General features: G+C 18.5%; 2 protein-coding genes across 2 annotated transcripts; one reads left to right on the top strand and one right to left on the bottom strand.

The window, feature by feature from the left end:
• Positions 1-9,433: 9,433 nt before the first annotated feature.
• SRAE_X000083200 (GTX/Nkx6B-like homeodomain protein) lies at positions 9,434-13,757 on the top strand (the record flags this gene model as incomplete). The annotated part of the gene is made up of 6 exons (XM_024645223.1): positions 9,434-9,592; positions 9,784-9,947; positions 10,002-10,552; positions 12,746-13,011; positions 13,073-13,174; positions 13,596-13,757. 6 exons carry the CDS (start codon positions 9,434-9,436, stop codon positions 13,755-13,757), a joined length of 1,404 nt encoding a protein of 467 aa, XP_024510703.1.
• A 1,177-nt stretch (positions 13,758-14,934) lies between these two features.
• SRAE_X000083100 (MAM domain and Concanavalin A-like lectin/glucanases superfamily domain-containing protein) lies at positions 14,935-17,342 on the bottom strand (the record flags this gene model as incomplete). Its single annotated transcript, XM_024645222.1, has 5 exons — positions 14,935-15,244; positions 15,289-15,508; positions 15,576-15,840; positions 15,890-17,022; positions 17,075-17,342. 5 exons carry the CDS (start codon positions 17,340-17,342, stop codon positions 14,935-14,937), a joined length of 2,196 nt encoding a protein of 731 aa, XP_024510702.1.
• Positions 17,343-17,973: the final 631 nt, after the last annotated feature.

The raw sequence follows: 17,973 nt of genomic DNA, 5'->3' as shown, positions 1-17,973 counted from the left end.
ATAAAAAATTTTTTTTAAAATATTTTATAAAAATATTAATATTTTTTTTTATAGAAAATGAAACAAAAGTTATAAGAAGGAAGTAATATTTCATTGAATATATTAATAATAGATATGCTAAGAAAAAAAAAACAGACTTAATGGATGATATCATTTAAAATGAGGTGAAGGATATTATCAAAATTTAAGGACACCTCAAATATTACACCTTATTAATTTATATATGGGTGGTTAAAAAAAAAGATGGTTCTTTATATTAAAACAGATATTTATAATATGTGTCAATTTGTGTGAATAAATAAATAAAGTACAATTATATTTTGTTCAAGTTTTATCAACAAAAAGAAAAATAAAAAGATTAAGATAATGAATCTTTATTATTTATATAATATATAATGCTACTGTTATCCTTCAACATAATTTAATATTTATTTTACAAATTCTTTGTATTGTAATTTTTGGATATATCTCCATATTAAAACTTCATTGCAAGGTTCATTTGATATTATATTCTCTTCAAATATCATCAAGAATATTATTAGACCACAAACAATAAGACTATATATATATATATATATATTTATATATTAATAAATATATATAAAGTAATTTTTGTAATAATTTCACAAATATAAAAATATAATTTTCAACACAAAATCATTTTTACTAAAAAAAAAAATTATATTAATAATAATAAATCATCAATAACATATTTACATTTATTTAGACTGAGGTAAAAACATTAATAATTATTGTAAAGCAATGATTCATTTGTATCATGATGAAGAAGAATTATTATATTTGGATCTGGTAATATTATACATATGTTATAATTAAAATTTTGTTATACAATAATGATAATGTTACAAGATGCTTTGACTTTTCTTTGTCCATATTTTTTGAACTATATATATATAAAAATATAAAAAAATATGATTCATAACCAATTTTACAGTTACATTTTTCATTATAAAAGACTTCTACTATTTTTATTCTTTTTTATTCACATTTTAATACCTTTTTACCAATTGGTAGAATTTTTTTTTTTAAATATTATATAGAATCTTTAAATACCAATCAACTAATTATATAATTAAAATAATATTAATTCTTTTTATTAATAAGTTAAATGTAATAAATATATTTAAATGACATCAAAACATTTATCAACCAAATTCGGTTCTATCTTTGTTTCATAAATATATATAAATGTTTTTTTTTTAAATAACTTTCTACATATATGTATTAATTTATTACTAACCTCGACAAAATGATTTCAAAATAAATGTCATCTATTACAATACATAAATGCTAAAAGTTCGTAATCTCATTATAATATGATAATAAAATTATTACAAAAGAGGCATATTTTTTAAGGAAAAATTTATAAATATAAGCATCCACTTATACTTTCCCTCCATTTTATTTATCCACACTACAACTTATTGTCCTCAAATTTTTATAGTTCAATTAGTTTATCCCTATTAGCTAATAATGATATGTCAAATTTATCCCATTGCTTTTAAAATTATATATCACAAAAACTATTATATCAAAAAAAAAATTTTCCAGAATAAAATAATTTTTTTTTCATTATATACATAATATATCCATTTATAACATCTATTACTAATGTTACCGTTAAATATATAAAAAAAAAATATTCTTTTTTACTAAATTTTTGATAATTATATCTATCAAAAATAAAAATTTATAAAATAAAATAAAAATAATATAATATATATACAATCTTATCTTCTAACACTATTTTTAACTATATACCTCTTATCATTTTCATGCTTTAAAAATTTATCAAATTACATGTTGTAAATTAATTATTATGCAAACCTTATTTTGTCTCATCCTGATAATGACATACCAATTAATTATATTTAATCTTTTATTATTAACTTTTTATTATAAAATTATAATTATTTCTATATATAAATAAAAAAAAATCATAAATGATTTTTATAATTAGCTCTTTTTTATATTGATTCTAATTACATAATATTTATTTTATTTAATATAAATATTATATGAGCTTTTTTTTTCAAAATATTATATTAAAAAAAAATATATATTATTTAGAAAAAAAAACCTTTTAAATAAAGTATAAATAGATATATGGTAATATAATTTATCTTTAATATTTATTTCATTATAAATCTAAGTTTAATTAATTTTATGTCCTTGATTTTCATATTAAACAAGAGATTTAACATTTCTTACCACCTTTCGGTCATCAAATATTCTTTTTTTTTTTAATACTACCTTAAGTTAATTCAAAAAAATATAATTAATTTGATAGACAAAACATTTTATTAAATTAAAATATTGTGTTAAAGAAGGCGGTAAAAAAGAAAAAGAAATCACAGTTGGATTATATTAAAAAAAAAAATTTTTTTATTATATTTTTAACCAATAATATAAATTTAATATTTATATTGCTTTAAACTTTTTTTTATTCATATATATTGTTACATATTGAATATAATACATTTATCTTAAATTATATATAATATATATATATATATATTTATTCATATACTAATATAATTTTTGAATATTAATTTAATATTTATATTTATTTTACTTACCATAACATATGTAAAGAAAGTAATGAAATATCTTTTTCTTATCTCTCTTCCCAATGGTGCCAATTTTAAATAAAAATCTATATATAAAAAAAGTGATCAAATTGAATATGTAAATATATAAATAATATAGTTAGATATATGTAAATTAAAATATGCTACTGTAGTTTATTAGAAGTACCACTTTAATCTTTTAATCAGATTTTTAATCAATTTTTAAATCAAATTACATTTTTTCTTCCTATCATTAACTTTATCCATAAACATTAGCTTATTGGTAAATCTTTTTAAGAGTCCTCTGTTTAGATCATATTCATGCTAATTTTCTATTCTTTTCTTATCCTAATTGAACATAAACATACTTGACTCTCCTTTCATATAACTATTAAGTTTTCTTATCTTTTCATATCACATAATATTTTCTTTTAACAAAAGTGTTACACAATTATCCTAATATCTTTATGTGCTTCGTTAATTTTTAATATCAAAATTTTTGTGTAAAGATAATTTATAAATAAAATGATTATTGTATAAAATCATCACCAATATTTGTATATATTATATATAAATATATATAAGATAAAATTTCTTTTCTTACTCATTATAAAATTTTTTTTTTTCTTGTCCAAGAATATACATTTATATACATTGTAATTTATGTCAATTGAAAATTCATGTACCATAACTTTTTAAAATAATTATAATATATCCAAGGTTTTTTTTTAATTATCTTTAAAAAAAATAAACATTTTATTACAACTTTATCATCATTCTTATTTATTATCATATCTAATTATATTTATTTAATCAAATTGAATCTTTTTTCTTTAAATCAATTACATTATTTTTTTTTTATTATTTTTAACATCAATTTATTTTTCTTTAATTAAGGTATATAACACTGTTATAATATTACTATTCTTATTCCTATTTTCAATTTTTTTTTTCCTCTTCAAATATCACTAATTACATTGTTGCTAAAAATTTTTACCTTTAAATTATTTCTTAAATAATGCATTCTAAATGAGTGGTGAAATAATATATATATATATATTCTTAAATAATTTTTTATTTTATAAAATCTTTTTTTTTAAATACTATTAATCATAATAACTTTTTAATTTTTATTTTTCAATAATATAACATATGTATATATTTATGTATATTAATATGAAATTAAAATTATATAACTACCTTCTTACAGTATAATGATTTTTTATTTTCTCTTAAAAATATATTTTAAATTCTGTTATAATGTTAATAAATGGTTATAAATATTATTACTTGATTATTATGATATATTTATTTATACATTTAATTATCATACAAATCCAAACTTCATTTTTTTTATTCATATTTTTAATTCAAAAACTAATTCTCCATAAAACATACCATCTCCCTAACCTACCATTAAACAAAACTTCATTTTAATCATAAACTTTTGATATATCATTAAGATTAGTCTATATATAAATATATGTAAATTCTATAAAAATACAAATGATATGCTAAATTAATAGGTACCATAAAAAAGGAACATTTGTTTAAGTAACATGAACAACTTTTTCTTAATTTTAATGTATTTTCCATGTTATATATATTAATTGAGTTAAATGCCTTATATCCTTTTATTTGATTTTAAACTTCTTCATAAAAATGACCTTACTTTTTCTGATAAAAAATATTACTATCATTCATTCTCATCAAAAAAAAAAAGAAATTTTATTCATCAATCTATCTTTTTTTTTTAATATTTTTATATACATAAATATACTTATTATTATTATTTTAAAAATAAATATAAAATATTTTATCAAACAAAAATAGGTTCCTTTTCTTTATATATATACATATATTTAGTTTTAATGAAATATACATTTATATCATAAAATTATTATTTTTTAATAGAATAATTTTTTTTTTTTCTTTTCATCAAAAACGTTCTAGTCATAGGTATTGTTTAAATTTTTCTATTATTAATAATTATATAACAAAATCAGCAATTATTGTTTTTATTAAACATCAATTTTTTTTTAATCATAACCTATCTTCTGGTAATGAATTTGATAAAAACATAACAAATATTCAAAATACAAATATTATATATATCTATCTTTTTTTTTATATTCCTAATAAATGTTAATTTTTCACTAATTATTCCATTTTATTCATTATAGCTAATAGTGATAAGATAAAGATATTATGATATTATTCTCAATTAATAAAGAAATTTGAGAAATTTATTTATATATTTATTATTATATATACAAATTAAGTATAATATTTATTTTAAAAAAAAAGTTATATGGTAAAGAGTAGATATAAAAAAAAAGATAAATTAAAATGACGTATTAAAAGTAATGCTTTCGAGATTTACCCAATTATTTTTTTTTATATAAAAAAAAAATAATTATTGTTTATAATAAAATTAGTTTTTTTATTTACCGTTTTGATTGTCTTAAATATTAATTTATACATTTATTTTAACTACAAAACACAATATTTTCCCTTATGTCTTCATAGATTCATTTTCTACAATGACTAAATGACATAATTACATTTTAATATATTTTCAATATCACCCACAAAGTTAAATATTCCAAAAATAAATAAAAATATTTTCATAATTGTTGTTGAATAAATTTTACAAAATTTTCACAAAGTTTTTAATATTTTTCTTTCTTTCAATTTGTTGATAGATAATTGATAAAAAGAAGGACAACAAAAAAAAATTGTACTTTTATTACTTTATTTAATAGTATAATATGATTTTATTTTGTCTTGTCTCATACATACATACTTTTATATATTTTTAATAATTTTTAAGACACGCCAATTAACTATTTTTTATTTATTTTCTAATTTATAATAATTGAAAAAATTATATTTTGTTTAAATCATTTGTCTATCTTTTTTAGTAAAGACAAAATAAAATAAAAATTTCTTTTTTACACCTTAATCATATTTATATATAAAAAGAATAAATATCATTCTCTTGTATCAGTTATATAATTTAGTGTCAAATTTATCCATCTTAATTTTCAATAAAATTTATAATATAAATGTATATTTATTTTACATTTTGAATAAATAATTAGCCCTGACTATATCTAAATATAAATATATTACTTAATATATGTATAATATTCTTTTGTAAAACACATTTTGACAAGTTAGTATATCAATTCATCAATTAACCAACTCTATTCATCTTTTATTTAACTAAATATAGACAAAAATATTTTTTATTGTTTTACGGAATTAGGTATTTTAAAGGATTATGAGTTATTTTATATATAAATTGAGATAAATTGATATGACTCTGGGAGGAGTTCATTTTCTTAATATGATCGAGAAATAAAAATTTTAAATATCATGATACTTTTATATAATTTTACTCTCCCATATGTATATTTTTACTTTTAGATGGCTTCTAATTAGCATATGATTAAAAGAAACTTAGTATAATGAAGTTTTGTTTATTTATTTAAAATTTTTTCTATTTTAATACTGTATTATATGTTATATGTATATGTATATAAGTATATCTTTTAAGTTTAATTATATGAAGAATATAATTAACGGTATATAAGAAAAGATTTTCAACGGTTTCTTCTTTTTATATTAAATAATAATATTATTTTTTTTTAAAAACTTTAAAAGTAATTAATATCAGTTTCATTGTATATGTATTATGTAACATATTTATCATTAAATTTAACCATCTCTTTTTTAATATTTTGTTAAAACTTAAAAAGTTATGTTTATAAAATCAAGAAATATTATCCTTTTCATTTATTTATCTGTTTAATATCATAATCTCATGTTATTTGATACATAACTTGGATTATCAACCACTCAAAAATGATATATACATTGTCGTTACTTTTTGATAGTTAAATTACAGAATTTATATCTTAATATCTGTTCTTAGAATTAGTTATCTCATTAAAATAAGGATGATCCTTATAACAGATATCCATAATTTTATCATGTATATATTTATATAATTTTTTTTATAAATATAAATTATATATATATGTATATATAGCAACTTTTATATTTCTATTTTTTAAATTAATGATAAGATAATATAATATAATATTTTTAAGATTTATCTAAACAACTTGTCATTTTTTTTTATTACATAATAATTTATTAAAAATGAAAAAATAAATAAATAGTATGAATGCCCTTCAATATAAAAAGAATTTTGTAAAAGCAAATTAGAAAGTGTTCACATCATAATTAGTTAACAATTGTAAATTTTATTATACAATTTATATACAAAAATTATTAACAAAAGATAATTCTTTTACAGACAGTCTAATATTTTAATTTTTTAATTTGTTTTAATAATATAATAAGATAAAAATGTCTATGGACAAATAAAATCACTGTAAACTTTTATAATCATATTAATTAATTTAATTTTTATTGAAACAAAAATGTAAATGTTATTTAAAATGTTAAAATAAAGTAAAAATTGTATTTATTATATATTAGAAATATTAATATATACATATTACATATTTTCATTTTAAGTTTTAATAAAAAAAAAGTATAATGAAAAAATGTTTCTAAATATAATATAAACATAAATTTTTTATCAAAACTTTGTTAAATTTAATGTTAAAATAATAGTGTTAAATGATAATTGCGGATGTCATAATAATCTGCTTTTAAATGCCATCTTCCTCTATTTTATGGTATGTAAAAATATGATAGTATACATTCAAATTGAAGATTACCAAAAAAAAAATGTCATTTACATTGTAAAGACATTCTATATCCTAATTGAAGTATATTTTATCTTTTTAAGTACTATCACTTTTTTAAAATATTTATAAAAATAAATAACGTCCTAATTTATTAAGTTCATGTTTCATATTATAATACTTTTTTAATATTCTTATTATTTTATCTAACTTTATTTCTTATAGTCTTGTACTTATTTTATTAAAAAAAAATATTACCTTCAAAATTAATTTTTTTTTTTCATGATACTTTTTAAAAGTTTAATTTAATGTTATATTAATCAAAAACGAATTAATCAATCATGTACCAAGTAATGTCATTGTAAAAATAATACATTCTCTTACTTTAACAATAGAGTTCTTGAAATATTTGAAATAACAAACTCTTGAGAACCTTTTAAAGAATATATAATAATAATAATAAAAAGTTATCAAAATATATTAATCATAAAATTAACATATAAACTTTTATATTTTAGAAAATATTATTAAATAATATTTCCATTCTTGTTATTTCATTTAAATTTACCTTTCATAAACATTTATTAGAAACAAAAATTTTTATTATTATTATTAATTTTTTTTTTTACCTTATCATAATATATATTTAATGATTACCTTTTTAATAGTTATTATAATCAATTTAATTAAATCTACTCTCATATACCATACAATTATCATTTATTTTTCATTGACAATTAATATTAAAAAAATGTGTCATTTTGAATGGAGATAAAAATTAACTAAAACTGTTACAAATAATTGGTGAAAGTTATAGTTAAACTACTTATTATAATATTAATAATTATTTACTAAAATAAAATAAATATATAACCTTATTTAATAATTATATTTTCTTACATATATTTAAAATAATATGGATTCAGGATTATTGCAAAAATAATTTGTCATAAATAAACCATTTTAAATTTTATTGAAACCTTTTTAAATTATTATTAATATCATGCTGAAATCGCCAACTATTTAATTTTATTTCTAGCTATTATTTAACATATAAACTTATATATATATATGTATAAATAAAAATATTATATAAATATTTTATTTTTACAATATACTTTTTATCTAATAAAAAATATTACAAAATATAATTTACAGTCATCATAATATATTAAAAATAATTTACATCTCATAATTTCTTTGTCATACAGTATAAAAGTATTTATTTTTCCTTAAAACATTTTATGAAATAAAAAAAAAATTTTTTTTTTTTAAATTCTTGTTATTGTCAAAAACATGTTAAATGTCTTAATATATTTTAATTTGTCACAAGATATTCTTTTTAATTATATATAAATATATATTTATTACTAAGTACACGGTGAAGCTTAAAAATTACTTATTTACCATTATAATATATCATTTTTATGATGCTTGTCTTACCCTTCAACAAAAATTTGATCTTATTATACATGGACTTTATTTTATATTTTTATTAAAATTACTTTGTATTAATGTAAATGTCAAATAAATATGATGTATTTTTCATATATAATATCATAAATATTTTATATTTTATCTCTTCTTTTTATATCATATTCACTATTACATATTATTTTTTAATTTAAAGTATTTAATTTATTATGGTTTCACCCTAATTAAGGTATATTTGTAATATATATATTTTTTTTATAAAAAAAAAATTTTTTTATTTTAATTGTTTGAAACCAAAAATATTTGATTATCTATTAATATACTTTTATTTATAATAATACTTTTTATTTTTTTTTTTAAATTTTTATATTTTTATATATAATATAGATAAGACAAATGATTGATGTACCTTTTAAAAAATCATTTTAATAAATTTTTTTTTCTTTCGTTTATAATCAAAAAAAAAATAAAATAAAAAATAATATATATATATATATATATGTATATATGTATACATATATAAAAATATTATCAAAAGTTATGTTAAAAAAAAAAGAAATATGCAATTTTAACTCTTATCATAAATAAATTTTTTAAACTTTTTTTTTTATAGATAACAATTTCTTTTTTTTTTGCATTTTATAAAATAGGAAGATAATTTTTATTATTATTATTATTTGAATAATGAATACAACGGTATGGCAACTTGGGCATTTGACCCTCCCAGATCAAGAAAAGCTAGAAAAAAAAACTACACCGGAAGAGAAAGAAAATAATGATAATAGGCAGGATGATATCAATGACATGCCCCCAATATCCTTAGACATTTCTGATGTTGTTAATGTAAGTTCAATTTAATAAATTAAATCTCTCTAACTTCTTACCATTATACCAACTGCCATAGAAATATCATACCTAACAAGTTAAATGAGTAATGGGCGGTAACAATACATTTATACCTTCTGATATTACATAACTGAATCTTATATTCTTAAATTTTTATTTTATATTTATTATCTTATTTTTATTTATAGTCCACATCTACAACTTCATTGGATCATTTATCACCAAAATTTGAAGAAGTGATTGGAAAATCTAAAGAAAATAGTAAGATAGACGTATTAGAAGATAAGAAAACTGTCTATAGTATTAGTAACATTCTTAACCAAAAGACAGCGGCGCTTAATCAATCAAAAAGGTTTGTTTATCAGTGATCATTAAAAATTTTTTTGTTAATTATTATTATATTTAGTCCATCACCAGACCAATTACAAATAAAAAGAGACATTTCAAGTGAAAATAGTAGCAGTGAAACAGTCTCATCATCTGAACAGGAGATAAATATTAACGTTGCTACTTTATTAAATCCTTATTTAACAAATTCTTTAGCTCATCTTATCAACCAATCATCATTAGCTGTTTTATTTAAAATGCAACAAGCTATGTACTCATCACATACAGGAAAAGGAAATTCAAATGCTTTTCAACTTCCTGATTCAAGAACTTTCCTATCAACATCTCCACTTAACAATAATAGTAATAATAATAATAATAATGATATTCCTCAACAATTACAACCAGTTGTAACACTCGCTTCAAATATAACAACACCATCATCAACACCAGGTCCAATATCAGAGACATCACGTTACAATCCATCATTACCATCTATTTCAACACCTTTAGGTTGTTCTGGTCCTCAAGGTTACTGGAATTCATGGATGAAACAGATGGGTGAAACAAATTATTCAAGAACCCCAGAATCCTTTTATCCAATGTCGCAACCATTAAATGGTCAAAGAGGTAAATTTTTATTTTAATATATAAAAATATTAAAAAATAATTTTTGAAATATATAGTAGTAATATAATTATTACTTTTATATCTATTTTTTCAATTACTAATTTAATGATACCTTTTCATATATTTTATTTATCTATCTCTTCTTTAGTTAACAAAAATATATTTATATACATAATTATTCAGAAACATCCACCGACATCATTCTTAATAAAATTATATTTTTACAACAACAAAAAAAAAGTTACATAAAATATAATGATTTTATTAAAATAAATATATTTATTTCTGTCATTCAAAAATGGCATTAATTATTAATATTACAAAACTCCTGTCAAATAGGCATAAATATATATTTATTATAATATTGATACATAATAGGACAATTAAAATTAAATGTTTTTTGTTATTTCATAACCCTATTCAAAAAAGATGTTGCAATATATTTTTATTCTATTGAAAAAAAAAATATATATATATAAATATATATTACATTTTATTGTTTTCCTTTCAAAGAAAATTTTTATATAATATTTTATGTTACATTTTCCGCCTACTCCAAAAATATAAGAAAAAGATCAAAAAATATTGCCCTTAAGTTTTGTCGCTTTTTTTATATTAAATTTAAATATAGTATTATTATATTTATTTAATAGTTTTTTTTTTTTTTTTTGATAAGCCGATCATATATTTTACCAATATTTTGTAACAATTTATTTTTTCTTACACAGTTGCACATCAAATTATTTTTATATTTAAATGTTATTTATAAAAAAAAAATGTAAAAAATAACAATTATACTTTTTATTGTTAAAATTTTAACACTTAACAATTGTTTAGATATTCTTTTTTTTTTTACCTACCATAAAATAAATTTCATTGTTTTAAGAAAAATATAAAAATATCTAAACATAAATTTACCAACCATAATTATTACAAAAAAAAAATATTACTTATTTTTAAATTTTGCATTACTTTTAACTATATCAAATTTAACAACAAAAAGTACACTTTGATAAGAAAATGAAAATTTTTTTGATTTTTCTGTTAATTATTATCTAAAATAGGGAAAAATTAAGAAATATAGATATTATAACAATTATTATCAATATATTTATCTTTGTATTATGATAAGAAAGACGTGTGCATAAGAATGTAACAAAAAATTTTTATCATTTTAATATATGATTATAAAAATTTATTAATAAAAAAAAAAAGTTGTTTATAATAGTAATAAAATGTTAAAGTTAATAAATGACAATTTAAAAAAAAAAAAATAAAAAAGATCAGATATGATGTTGTTTATATTTATTAATAATAATATATAATCATATATATGCCTGTATTATCCAAAAAATGTGAATAATTGAAAAATTGACATACAATAGAAAGAATAAGAGAGAAGATATTATAATTGTATTTACTTTTGAAATAAATTCTATTAATATATTGGTACCAATCTTTTACACTTTCTTGTATGATAATAAAGATGCTACAATAAGTCATAAAATGAGTTATATCTTTGTATTTCTTTTCATAGTTCAATTTAATCATATTGAGTTTAGTATATACATATCTTTTTAATACCTTAACATCTTTATAATATAATTTTTAATGTTTTGCCTATTTTGTGAATAATATGTATATTAAATTTAACATTAATTTATATATTATATATATATCTATATATATATACCTATATAAATTATTTTCATATTATAAACATGTTTTAAAAAGAATACTTAATTAGCTATAACTAGATATGATAATCCTTTTCCCCTCAATCAACTGTTTGATTATGGTCGCACCTTTACCTTGTCCTTAGATGTATATATTTATAATGATAATGAATATGCAATCAGGTAGTTATATTAAACAATAATATCCATGTAAATATTAATTATAGCTTTAAAACATCTAGTAATAATTTATAATACAATAGTCGACATTTCCTAATCATTCATATTATAATTCATTAATACTACCTTATATCGGAAGTGTTACTTTTAATATCATCTTATAAATTTATATTATCAAAATAAAGAAAAAAAAAGTGACAAATAAAATAATTATAAATTAGAAACAATTTGTACTTTTTTTGTTATTATTTTTAAACAGAAAATAAAAGTAAAAATATAGATTAACATTAATGTTACACTTATAGTATAATTTTTCATATTTACATCTTATTTTTAGGAATGAATCCATTTTCATTATTTCAACCTTTTCAACATTCTGTAAATCCACAACATGGATATGCACAAGGACAATTGACATCAGGAATAAATATAACACAACAAGCAAAAAATAATTTAAATCCTTCACCTAGAAATTATCAACATCATATTCATTATAATAATAATAATAATAGTGGGAATGCTGTTAATTTACAACAAATATCACCTAATTCAATGTCTATTGGTGGAAAAAAACACTCTAGGCCTACATTTAGTAGTACACAGGTATTTAATATTTTTTTATTTTTTTTTTTATATTAATTTTATAATTATTATTTTATTTTAGATTTTTATGCTTGAAAAAAAATTTGAAACAACCAAATATTTGGCTGGGCAAGATCGTGCTACTTTAGCTGCTGAACTTAATATGACTGAAAGTCAAGTTAAGGTAAATTTTATTATTTTAAATTAAAAAATATTTATATTACTTTAAAATTATATGTAATAAATATAATAGAAATTATTCTTTATTATAAAAGAATAATTTAATGGTAAAACAGATTACTGTAACTTTTTTTTATTTCGATAGTAGTCATATTATATAAAGGAACACAATAGTCTAACAAACCAATAAATTAGCCTATATATATATATGTTATACAAAATTTTTTTACTATTTTAAAAAGATGATTGTATTAAAAATTTATATAATAAAAAAAAAGTATTTATTTAATTATGGAATACCATAATAATAGAATGTTCTTAACAAAAAAATTTTTTTTTTCAATCATCTATTGTATATATATATATATAAATATTTATATATAAAAAGGTTAAATAACACAATAAAATAAATCTTTTTTTTACAGGTATGGTTTCAAAATAGAAGAACAAAATGGCGCAAAAAAGAAGCAGCTGATAATGTTTCTTCAAAATCTTCATATCAAGGAGATATTGATGATATAAAAACTGAACATATAGACATTAGAAATGTCATATCAACACCATACAATTTAACAAATACTCATTAAATCAGAAGAAAAATTTTTTTTATAACAATATTTAAAATATTGTTATATAAAATAATAATAATATCTTCTAATTAATGGAAAAATAAAGAAATAAAGTATATCATGGAATTGTTATCAAAATACCACTCATCTACACAATGCATTCAGCAATATATACAAAAAAAATAATTTTTTTTTTCTCATACAAAAACTTAAACACAAGTTATAATATATATACACACTCGACAAACAAAACCCATAATACAAAATAAGCTTATAATTTTTTTTGTTCTTATTATTATATTATATTTAAAAAAAAAAATAGTCTTTTTATTTTTTTTTTTTTTGAAAAAAATTAATTTTTTTATTCCCCATTACTTTAAATTTTTCCTTTACATGTTAATTATCAAATTTTTTTTAAAAATTATTTTTTTTTATTAGCATGTTTTTTTTTCCATCTTACAAATCTCAATGTTGATACATTTTTTTTAAAAAAATGTAGTATGAACGTTGCAATCGTCTCTCGGCTAATTTCATTCTTATATATTTCCAATTTTTTATTATTTTTTTTTCTTTTAATTTCAAACCACTTCCAATATTTCATTTTATTTCTTTTGTAATTTACTTTAATGATTACCTTTTTTTTGTATTATCTCATATTCGAATATTATTTTTTTTAAAATAAATAATAAATAAATATAATTTTTTTAAATTTATAGTAAAAAAAAATTTTGATTTTATGGGATGTCGAAAATAAATATATAAATACAGGGTGTTTCAAATAGGTGTTTACAGTAATCTTTAATAATTTATAATTAAGGGTTTATTAATTAAAACAATATTTCTTATTCGTATCAACCTGTATTTAATAATTAACTATAACAATTAAGATAAAACTAATTTTATAGGAAAAAGTAAAATTTGTGTGTAATATAAAATTATTAAATATAATCATATATATATTTAAAATTAATTTAAAAATATTAAAATTATAAACTTATGAAAGAAAATATAAAAGTAATAAAGAACTTATCTTATGTGTGACTAATTAAATTATAAAATTTCAACTAATTATTACTTTATAAAAATAAATAAATAAATAATAACTTAAAAAATATTACATAATTTGCATTTTTTTACGTCTAAGAAAGAATGAAAAATAAATTAATTTTTTGTTGTGAGATCATATTTTTCTTATTTACTCACTATTTTTAGCTTCTCTGGACATTCCTGAATAAAAATCTGATTGTTTATTTTCACATACAGCTACTTTAAAATTGTCCACAGCTATGGCAGTTTTTTCAACAGATGTTTCCATATTATGTGCTACCAAATAAAATTTTACTGTTCCAGGAGGTAATTCAATATGTAAATTTTGCCAAGAATATGCTTGTTTAGGTGTTAATGTTCTTAATATTGGTGGACATTGAATAAATGCATTTGTTGTTCTAAATGGTTTCACTTCATTATCAATAATACATAAACGTATTGTTGATGAATAAGATGGCCTAAAAAAATAAATTTTAATAATATTATTTATAATTTTTTTTACCTATAATATTGGAAGTAGATAACATTATTTTGATTTAAATCAATTCTTGGAGATTCAAGAATAGCAAAATCTCCTGGTGAAAGTAATGTGCTAATAAATGATTGTTGTCCTGGATATGGACGAATATCAGTAAGTTTTGTTAATGGATAACCATATCCTTTACTTCTTAATGTCCAAGGAACTTTAGTTAAACCATGATTTAAATATTGACAAGCATCTTCTAAAAAAAAATTTAAATATATATATATTAATAATTAAAAAATAATTCTCAAAAGATTTGAACATACCATTAAAATTACAATTTAAGATATCACAATAATGAATACCTCTTTCAGTAATCATTGTTGTTGGAATTATTGGAATTGTTGTTGTAGGAATTGTCATTGTTGTTGTTGTCATTGATGTTGTTGTTATTGGAGTAGTTTTTTCATTAATTTGTTTATTAAGAAGATTCTCTTTAACATCATTATCACATCCTCCAACATATGCTAACTCATCAATAATTAAATACTCATTTTTTGAATTCTTTTCCCATTCAGGAATTAAATTTAACTGAAAAAAAATATTATTATAAAAAAAATGATAAAAAAAAACTACATACTGTAAATGGTTCCATCATGTCATCATTAAATTCAAATATAACAAGTGAAGAATCGTCATTTTTTTTTGTTTCATCAATTAATGGTTCAGAACATTGAATTGTTGTACTATCTTCATTATAACCCAATGCACATACTTGTAATTTAACATTTCCATTACTCCAATATCTTAATAATAATTTTCCAGATCCAATTTGACATGGTAATGGATCACTAGTAAACATAGATGTTCCCTGAATAACTATTCCTGCTGGATATGATGGAAGTTCTTTAGGTTTTGATTCCTCAAAAGATGGTATAGCACCTTTATCTATAATAGCCCATCTTCCTGCTTCAGGTCCCCATAAACATGGAAAATCACCACCAAAATCACATAATAAATCTGAGGTATCATTTATAATTTTACCTTTTCTTTTATCAAATAATGGTTTTGTTTTATTTCCTATTACTAATAAATCAAATTCTTCCTCTTTACTATCTGTTGATTGTTCAATTTTAATTAAATTTTTTGAATTTCTTGAATTAACAAATGGTACAAGATTATTTGATTTTGGAAGTATTGGTCTCTCAGAAATACGTATATTTTTAGCTGCATTAGTTCTTAATGATAATGGTAATTGATGAATTGGTTTTCTTGCCTGTATTGGTAATGAAATAGTTGAAATAATTGTTGTTGATGTAGTTTCAATACTTGGTAATGTCCATGGTAATTTTATTTCACTTGCACTTTTGGATGTAGTTTCAGAAAAGTATGATATTGGTTCAGGTGTTGGTAAAAAATTAGACTTTATCCCTTTAAATTTTTTTGGTATATATTTACATCCTTGTGATGTATATGTAATATCATCTATAACTATTAATCCTTGTTTATCATTTGGTATAATTGATATTTTAAATGGAAATGATATAGGAGGAATATTTAATGCTAATTTTCCTGGCATACTTGGAACTTGAAGGAAACCTGTACAATTAAATTTTTCATTATTTTGTCTTAATAAACATATTTCAAAATTTGCTCCTCCAATTAACCAATAAATAAATGTTATCATTCCTATATCCGATTGACATGGTATAAGGTCTGATGTTAATGCATCCGGTACATTTCCACGCATCTCAATTAATGAAAAAGGTTCCCCTTTAAATATATATAAAAGTAAATATATACAAATATTTAATATAAAACGTACTTGGTAATTGCATAGTCCCTGTAGCAGCAAACCATAATAATGGTTCCGGTTCTCCTTTAGCTATTTTCCATATATCAATTCCTGTTCCTGTTGAAGACCATCTACAACCATTATCAAATGAGCAATTAAAAGTAGATGGATCATTTGTCATCATTTCATTATTATAATGTTGTAAATTAGATGTTGTTACAAAAAGTCCCAAAGCAACTTGAATTATCTTTCCCACAAATGCATTAGATCCACCAGTATTTGGCACCAAAGCATCCATTTATTTATATAATTATATTTTTTTTTCTTCTAAAAAAAATTTATATTATTTATAAAGAATGAATATTTAAAATAAAAAAAATAAATAAATAATAATAAAAACTATAATTTTAATGTAATTTATTTATAACATTACAATTTAATTTAAATTTATTCTTTGATTTTAAAATTAAATTATTTTATTTATTCATAAAATGTACTTTACAAATAAGACGGAAGTTTGTTTGCATTTACCACTAAAATCAAAATCTTAAAAGATGATAAAAATTAAATATATCTAGTATATGAAGGTATATATATATATATATATATATATATGTTGTATATTTTACTAAATGTTATTTTAAATACAAAAAGAAATTTCGTTTGCCTTTATTGTAATTCTAATAACTATAACATTTATCTTGAAGTAGTAGTTATATTATTATAATAATGAGGATATATGAAAAATCAACAATAAGACATTCATTATAAAATGATAACAAGTATCACGTATCAAACTTTATTATTATTTTATTATTAAAAAGGTAATAGTATATTGTATCAATATATCTTTAATAAATAATATTTTAAATGTTAATAAATTGCAAAAAAAATAAATATATATATATATATATAATAAAATAAATTAT

The sequence above is a fragment of the Strongyloides ratti genome (genome assembly GCF_001040885.1).
Source record: "Strongyloides ratti genome assembly S_ratti_ED321, chromosome : X".
Lineage (NCBI taxonomy): Eukaryota > Metazoa > Nematoda > Chromadorea > Rhabditida > Strongyloididae > Strongyloides > Strongyloides ratti.
This window is presented reverse-complemented; position numbering and strand designations above follow the sequence as displayed.